This window comes from Piliocolobus tephrosceles, unplaced genomic scaffold (assembly GCF_002776525.5).
Source record: "Piliocolobus tephrosceles isolate RC106 unplaced genomic scaffold, ASM277652v3 unscaffolded_30638, whole genome shotgun sequence".
NCBI lineage: Eukaryota > Metazoa > Chordata > Mammalia > Primates > Cercopithecidae > Piliocolobus > Piliocolobus tephrosceles.
Genome location: NW_022313908.1, coordinates 415 through 9,021, shown reverse-complemented (window position 1 = coordinate 9,021; position 8,607 = coordinate 415). Strand labels below are relative to the sequence as shown.

The window sequence follows — 8,607 nt, the reverse complement described above, 5'->3', positions numbered from 1 at the left end:
AGAAATATCTAGAATATATAATGAACTCTCTAAACTCAACAGAAAAAAACAGCCAATTAAAAAAGGGCATGAAGACGTATTTTACCACAGAGGAGATATGGACAGGAAACAAGCACATGAAAAGATGGTTAACATAATTAGCCATGAGGAAAATATAAATTCAAATCACAATGAGATACAACGACCTATCTACCAGTATGGCTACATTGTAAAAAGATGGTGAGGATATGGGAAAAACTGGATCATCCTCCACTGCTTATGAGATTATAAAATGGTACAGCCAGCCATTCCAGAAAACAGTTTGGCAGTTTCTTATCAAACTAAACAATTACCATATGACCAGCAATCACACTCTTGGGCATTTATGTCAAAGACAGAAGAACTTATTTTCACATAAAGTGAATTTTCACATTCACCTGTATATGAATGACATGGCAGTTTTATTTGTATTAGCCAAAACCTAGAAATAATCCAAACGTCCTTCAATGGTTGAGTATTTGATGGAGTACTGAACAAACTATGTAATATGTAACAACTTGGATGAATCTCCAGATGATTAGGCTGAGTGGAAAAAGCCAAACTCAAAAGTTATACAAATAATGTAACATGAAAAGAGCTATACGTTAAGAAAATACTAATATGAACCAGAAAGGAGAAGACAAGAGTCAAGCCTTACCTTCATCTACCCCAGAAAAGAAGACAGCACAGGAAGGCGAAGTCACTTGCCCCAGTTCATACAGTCAGTAACTAACACAGCCAGAAGATCACATTCCAGTTATTCATAAAAGCAGATGCTGCTAGAGCCTAAATGTCCCCTCCTGAGAGATAAGGGAAAAAAACAAAATATTTGTATGACAAGATGAGGTTCACTTTAAAAAAAAAAAAAGCAATTGTATTTCTTTCTACATGCTAGCAAGGAGCAATATGCATATTCCCATACAGCAGAAAAAATGGTATTTTTAAAAGACCATTTAATAATCTGAAATTCTTAGAGATAATCTAACAAAAGATATGCAAGACCTATACAACATTGGGACTAGAAAACACTGCTGAGAGAAACTAAACACCTAACAAATAAAGAGAAACACTGTGTTCATGGGTTAGAAGACTGAATACTGTGAATCCATCCTTTCCACATTGACTTACAGAATGAATGCGATTCACAGCAAAACCCCAAGCGAGCAGTTTTATAAAAACTGACAAGCTCGGCTGGGCGCGGTGGCTCATGAGGTCAGGAGATCGAGACCATCCTGGCTAACACCGTGAAACCCCATCTCTACTAAAAATACAAAAAATTAGCCCGGCGTGGTGGTGGCGGGCGCCTGTAGTCCCAGCTACTCTGGAGGCTGAGGCAGGAGAATGGTGTGAACCTGGGAGGCGGAGCCTGCAGTGAGCCGAGATTGTGCCACTGCACTCTAGCCTGGACTACAACAGCCAAAATATATTTGAAAAAGAACAAAGCTAAAGAACTGTTGCAAATTGAGTTCAGGTCTTTTATAAAGCTGTAGTAATCAAGACAATGTGGCATTGCCACCAAAATCCACAAATAAAAACAGTACTGAGAGTTCAGAAATAGATTCGTACATCCATAGACAACTGATTTCTGACAAAGGCAAAAGGCAATTCAGTAGGAAAAGCAGTTTTTAAATAAATACCACTGAAACTACTGGACAATCAAGCCAAAAAACGCCTTTCAATCTGAACCTCCCACCATATATTAAATTTAATCAACTGGTCATAGATACACATATCTAAAACTGTAAAACTTCTATAACAGAACAGAGAAAGAGAATCTTTATAATCTTGAGTGAGGCAAAGGTTTTGTAGACACAACATCAGAAGTACGCTCTACAAAAGAATAAAATGAATAAACTAGGCTTCATCAAAATTAAAAACTTCTAATCTTTAAGATTCACCTATGAAGAGAATAAAATGACAAGTCACATTGACAGAAAATATTAGCAAATTATATATTAGGCAAAGGACTTGTAACCCAGAATATATAAGGAACTCTCAAACTCAGTAAGAAAACGATCGACCTATTTAAATATGGGAAAAGACTTGAACGGACACTGACCAAAAAAGGTATCTGATTCGTAAATAAGCAAGATGCTTGAGATCATTAGTTACTAGGGAAATACAAATTAAAACCACGAGATACCACCATACATCTATCACCATACATCTATCAGTATAACTAAAAGACCGAACATATCAAGGGTTGACAAAAATGTGGAGGATGTGGACCTCTGGAACATCCACTTTGCAAAACAGTATGTAGCGATCTTAAGAAGCTAGACATACACCTACTATATGATCCAACCACTCTTCTCCTAGCAGTTTACCCAAGAGAATTTCAAGTGGATGTCCATACACAAACTTGTATGGAAATGTCCATTAGCAATTTCACTTGTATAGTCAAAAACTGGAAATAGCCCACACATTCATCAACAGCAAATTGCATTTGTTTATCTTAAGATGCTATTCAACAATTTAGAAAGACTAAACTACTGATACATGCAACATAAGTGAATCTCAAAATTATTATACTGAGTGGAAAAAGCAAGATTTTTAAAAAGAGTATATGCTGTATGATTCCATTTATAGTAAGCTGTAAAACATGCAAACTGGCCTGCCACGGTGGCTCCTGCCTATAATCCTAGCACTTTGGGAGGCCGAGGTGGGAGGATTACTTGAGCTCAGGGGTTCAAGACCAACCTGAGCAACATGGCAAAACCCTGTCTCCACCAAACAAACAAAAAAAATTAGCCTGGCATGGTGACATGTGCCTGTAGTCCCAGCTATTCAGGAGGCTGAGGTGGGCGCTGCAGTGAGCCAAGATCATGCCACTGCACTCCAGCCTAGGCGACAGAGTGAGACCCTGTCTACAAACAAACAAAAACCCAACCAAACAACAACAACAAAAAGAAAACATGCAAACTGATCTCTAGTGACAGAAATTAAGTTGCTGCATATGGCAGGAAGGAGGAGGGGAGTTAAAAGCAAAAGGGAGATGGGTACAAAGGGCCAGAGAGAAATGCTAGAGTAGTGTATGAGTTCATTATCTTTGATTGTGGTGATGCTTTCATGGACCACACATATTTCAAAGTTGATCAAAATGTATACTTAAAATAGATGCAGTTTATTATATGTCAATAATAACTGAATAAAGCTGTTAAAAAATATGAAAGAGCCCACTACAGTGCCTGTATCTCTCGGGCAGTTATTAGGAGTCCTGTTTACACACAAGTACAGCACTGTGAGTTTACCTGATCATAAATACAAGAACCAGCAACATACTTTCTTCTACAATTTTCATTCCAGCATGGATAAATCGCATGAGAGCACACCACAATTCTTCTGTGTCTTTAGATTCATAATGCAGTTAACACAGCACTACAACCTCTAATGCGTTGGCACAATTAAATCTGTAAGGTTGCTGTAATCTACAGAAAAATCTCAGAGAAGACACAAACCTGTGTTACCTAAATAGGAAGCACCTAAAGGGTCTCTTGCAGTCTGGAAGCGGACGGGCTCATGGACAGAGGGCATGGCCACATCCACGGTTGTCCACACCACACTGGGAGACGACCCGCAAGCCACGCACGTGATCTTCTGGCCTTCGGAGCCCTGCACGAGTGTGGGCTTCCTGTTAACCGTGGTCATGCCATTGCCCTGCTGGCCACGGTCATTGTCACCCCAAGCATACACCTGTTTACAAGGGGGGAAAATGCTTATAATTTTTCAACATTTCAGGACATTTTCTTTAATGTAATTTTTACTTCAAAATGCTTAACGTGTATGCCACGGTAGTTGAAAGAATTGAGTTCTTAAAGGTGAAAACAAACCATTTCACAATCTTACAAAATGGCATCAGTGTACGACAATTCTGAAGAAACTCTAACCATGAAAACGCTGGATAATACCTATAAAAGGAGTATTTTCTTAATATTAATCCAATTCTGTTTTGTTGCAAGACACACAGAAGCTCCTCTCTTCAACAAAGTGCAATAATTTTTTCCCTTGTATTTTGCAAAGAAAAATGACCAAAAACAATATGCTCATTTTTCAAGTAAGTTGCTTCTTGGCCTTGTAGAACTATAAAGTATAATTCATTTTGACTCAAAAACAGTAATGGTAATTTTGCTTTCATAAATAAAATTTAAAATTGAATATCCACAAGCCAGTCATAGCATGTGCTCCTACAAGCAGAAGAGACGGTAACACTTGTCAGGCAGTAGCTCTGTCTCTAAAATGAGGCATGGATCCCTCCTCGCCAGTTAGCAATTCTCTAAAGGAAAGTCTTGCTAATACCTTGCAGTAGGAGCATCTTCAAGAATAACAATCTTTCCACACACTTTTCACGCAGACTTCAGAATGGGAACGTGTCTTTTCTGAGGACCCCCCACCCCAACCCCTGCAGCCGAGCAGGCAGATACACCAGTGGGCAAAAGGGACGCGTCCTGCCCTCGTGGTTCTTCAAGCAGTAAGACTCGGCTGATTTCATCTACAGCTGCGATTTCAACAGGACGAGCACCATGTCGTGACCCCCAAGTCCCCCAAGTCAGGATGGCACGCCACCCCCAGGCCACCTACAGCCTTACCTGCCCCGAGTCCGTGACCGCCAGGCAGTGCAGGGCCCCGACGGCCACATGCACGATCTTCTTCCCTCTCAGCCCTTCCACCACCTGCGGTTTCCGCACGTGCACGTCAGAGCCATGGCCCAACCTGAAGTAATCCCGCTTTCTCCTGGGAGAAGGCCAATGGTGGAGTGTTACAATACGTTATGGTCTGACAATGCTACACAAGAAAACGCTCAGTCTCACATCTTTCGCAGCCAGCTCAATGACATCACACACGGCACTCAGGGTCTTTGAACTTACATTCAAAATCATACACCATTAATTCAAATTAACTTATTAAGTCAGCTGGGAAAAACCTTAATACTTTAATACATGTTTTACGATATTTAAGTTACTGTTGTAAGTTTTCATATAAAGAGACTGAAAATAAGACACACTACTGCAAACACCTATCCAAAGTCCTATCTGGTATACACCTTTCTCAAGCTGCCTCCGGTCATGATGCTGGCACTAAGGCCTGACACACCATTCAAGGCCAGTCTGGGCACCTGCTCTTTTGCACATTAATAAAATAAGCTTTTACAAGAAACACATGTTAACTTTTTCAGGATCAAAGGATTCAGAAGGTTATTTTGCTCTCATTTTATCCTTAGGCTTCAGCAGAAGAAATCTTTCCTATAAATCTCACCCAAACAGGAAAGGTAAGTGGCCTAAAATTTTTCTAGTATTTTCAAAATGACCCAGTTACAATGGAAATTTCTTCTTGTACTATTGTCACTAATCCCAACTCAATATCCTTTAAAGGACAAAGAGGCATGCATACGTAACAATCTGACAGGTCACAATCACGCCGGGGTGGGCCTGGGGTGAGGCCCAGGTTCCCTGCACGCACCTGCAGAAGCACGCACACCGTGACAGGGAGGATGTTTACGTACCATGTCCACACCACTCCAGACTTGGTGAGCGCCAGGGAGAACTGAGCTCCACACTCAATCTGGCACACCCCCTGTCCATTCAGTCTCTCAGTGTTCTGGAGAATGTTACAGCCTTCACTTCCGCCCCATCCCAATTTTCCCAAGTCACCATCACCCAGGAAAATACCAAACCTGGGTTTAAGAATATACATATACTTCAGGCCAACGTTTCATATCATTCTTACCCACCCAGGAGCACAGAATCATGCCAGGCACTCACCTTCATCGGTCAGAGCCAGGGTCTGTGCGTCTTTACTCCCACATGCAACCTGGATTACTCTGTGACCAAGAAGGACTTTCACCTACTCAATTACAAATTTAAAAACAGAATCAAGCACAGGCACGGAGAAAGCAAGGGAATTTCCCAAAGACAAAGCCAACCACGCACACATCTTTATGAACTTTCCTAGACTCGAAGCTTAGTTTCTCTCAAAATCTTCAGATGGTAAGCTTTCTGTAAGCAACAAAAATGCATATAATCACCATTTTGGGCTTTAGCTGGGTCGTATTATCCCCATGTCCCAGCCGGCCATACTCGCCGAGGCCCCAGGTGTACAGTTCCCCGCTGGATGTGAGGGCCGCGCTGTGCGAGCTCCCACAGGCGATATCCCGGATTCGCTTGGTTTTCAGGGCCTCGATCAGCCTTGGCTTGTCACAGTTCCTACAACAAGAAGAAATCAGCTCCCTACAGTCAATCCGTCCCTTCTTAGAGACGAAGGAAAAAAGACATCTATACTGATCCACATGTAGTCAACACAAGATCCACAGATCAACTATCAAACCTTAAAGCAGAACCGATGAGACCAAAACACAAACAACCGTGTTAAAAAAAAAAATGTTTAAGATTCATTTCCATAATCTATTCTAATTTCCTGCAAAATAACTTTCAAGAGTATCCATAACAGTTTCTTATTAGCAAATGAGACTAAAGAAAGTACTCTTACATTTTGCTGAAGTGTCCAAGTTTTCTGTCGTCACCTTCGCCCCACGAAAACACTTCTCCATCGACAGTTAAAGCCGTCGCGTGCCGGCCACCTGCAACATGCACAGGTGTGCGGATTGCCAAAGGGCAGGGTACAGAGAGCCCACAGCATAGCTCCCTATTTTGCCTGGCATGTGGCACACACTCAATGAGTGTGAGCTGAATAAATGAGTAACTCAACAGGATCAACAGTGGAATTAGCAGGAAAGCTTTCTGGGACATATGTCTCAAATAAGTGAATTTTTACTAAACTACAAATTTAACTCTAGGAAGAATTTGCAAAGAGGGAAAATAATACTGATTATTAATAGGGTTCCTATTATGTTAAATACATGAAAAATCAAAATTTAGATGAAAAAAGTAAAAATAATTTGTCATTAGACAAAACGTAAAAATAGTGTCAATTTAAGCTTTTGAGAACTGTACCTCAACAGTGAAATTATTCAATCATTTGCATTAGCATTATACTCACTCTTCCCAAAACACGCCAGCTGATGCTCTTTCCCCAGCATGGAATATTCTCAAAAGTCCATACAACCTGCCTCAGGATTAAAGGCATGACCACTCCTACACAGTGAGCTCCTGCCAACTCCTGGGCTTTGACAATATCACAGTAGACCGGGTTTATAATCCCCCAGCGCTCATTCTCCCCCTTCCTTACCAACAGAACCCCCATGTTAATGTGCTCAGCTAAACACCACTTCCCAGCCTCCTCTACCCCCAGGAGATGGTGAGTGAAATGAGTGGGGCTTCGGAGGGGCTCTGGAGAGAGGGCTGCATGGGTGGGAGGGCACACTGTGTGCCGCTTGCCTCTTCTGCCAGGCCTGGCCCTGGACTCTGGGGGCCAGAGCTAGTCTAAGACCATCTTCCCACAAAGGGGGACACAAAGGACCAGCACTCCTCATAGACACAGCCCTGCTGGATGGACTCTGACCCCACCTCTGGACTTTTACAAACGAGAAAAGTAAAACTCTGCATTGCTTAAGCCACTATCATTTGGATTTCCGGTTACGCGGGTGACACTGAGCCCCGTTCAGCAAAGGTATGAACTGAATTAGAACTTAGTGTCTAATTCAGTTCCGTTCCTCAGAGGCCTAGCACGGTGTTTCCAAAATAAACACTCCCTACACTGAAAGAGTGGTCTGTTTTTTTTTTAAAGGATCTTTCTCATTACTTGGGTTCACAGATACTTTTGGGAATCTGAAGAAAGTTAGACTCTTTTTCAGAAAAACAGCCTGCCTTTAGGCAAAAAACGTGATTTGGCAGCAATAACTAAATTCTAGACCACCTAGAGATTTACATTATCCAATTTTTATTCCTACTAAGTAAAAACTTAAGAAAGAATGTAAGGACACCAATTAGGGCTTTGGTTAACAATGGAGCAGGAGCAACAGGGTGATCCAGAGGCCTGCTGGTGCTTGGTTTGTACCTGAGTGAACAGCCACCTTCTTCAGCACGTAGCTGCTGAGAGCTGTCATCTGCCGTGGGATGCGCACCGTCCCGCTGGAAATGCCCAGCCCCAGCCGGCCATTCGTGGCTTCTCCACAGGCGTACACCTTCCCTTCCACAGTCACTGCAAGGAACGACAGCCAGGAGAGGACTCACTTTTCACAACATTAAAAACTTTCCTGTTTTTTGGTGCCAAGCATAATTAAAAAAATTTTAATATTAGAATAATCATACCTGCAAACAAACTTTTAGAACCACCAGCCACCTGTACCACATTCAAAGCAGACAGTGTCTCAGAGAACGAAGGAACCTTTATCTACAACAGAATATTTTTAAGAAAAAAAAAATTTTACTTGCATGTTTAAAATTATGTTACCTTATTATATGATACAAGGAATTACAGTCATGCACTGCATAACATTTCACTCAACCACAGGCTACATATACGATGACAGTCCCAGTAGATCATAATGGAGCTGAAAAATCCTTACTGCCTAGTGGTGTCCTGGCCATAACAACATCACAGTCCAACCAATTCCTCATGTGTCTGTGGTGATGCTCTGTCAACAAGCCTCTGTGCTGCCAGCTACATATCAACAATTCCTAATACCTCATAATG

At 41.7% G+C, this 8,607-nt stretch overlaps 1 protein-coding gene across 6 annotated transcripts; it reads right to left on the bottom strand.

Annotated features, from left to right (window-relative positions):
* Nucleotides 1-621: 621 nt before the first annotated feature.
* LOC113222341 (E3 ubiquitin-protein ligase HERC2-like) lies at nucleotides 622-8,310 on the bottom strand. Of its 6 annotated transcripts, none has more exons than XM_026451852.1 (7): nucleotides 6,502-7,703; nucleotides 6,041-6,218; nucleotides 5,778-5,859; nucleotides 5,519-5,689; nucleotides 4,605-4,749; nucleotides 3,477-3,711; nucleotides 622-818 (listed from the first exon to the last, which is right to left on the bottom strand). In XM_026451852.1, exons 1-4 carry the CDS (start codon nucleotides 6,759-6,761, stop codon nucleotides 5,598-5,600), a joined length of 612 nt encoding a protein of 203 aa, XP_026307637.1. In that variant the 5' UTR covers nucleotides 6,762-7,703; the 3' UTR covers nucleotides 622-818; nucleotides 3,477-3,711; nucleotides 4,605-4,749; nucleotides 5,519-5,597. The 6 variants fall into 6 exon arrangements, 3 of the variants coding, with proteins under 3 accessions (XP_026307637.1, XP_026307638.1, XP_026307639.1); XM_026451853.2 differs by having other exon boundaries at nucleotides 3,486-3,711; XR_003308352.1 differs by lacking the exons at nucleotides 5,519-5,689; nucleotides 6,502-7,703 and adding exons at nucleotides 7,969-8,143; nucleotides 8,223-8,306 and having other exon boundaries at nucleotides 627-818.
* Nucleotides 8,311-8,607: the final 297 nt, after the last annotated feature.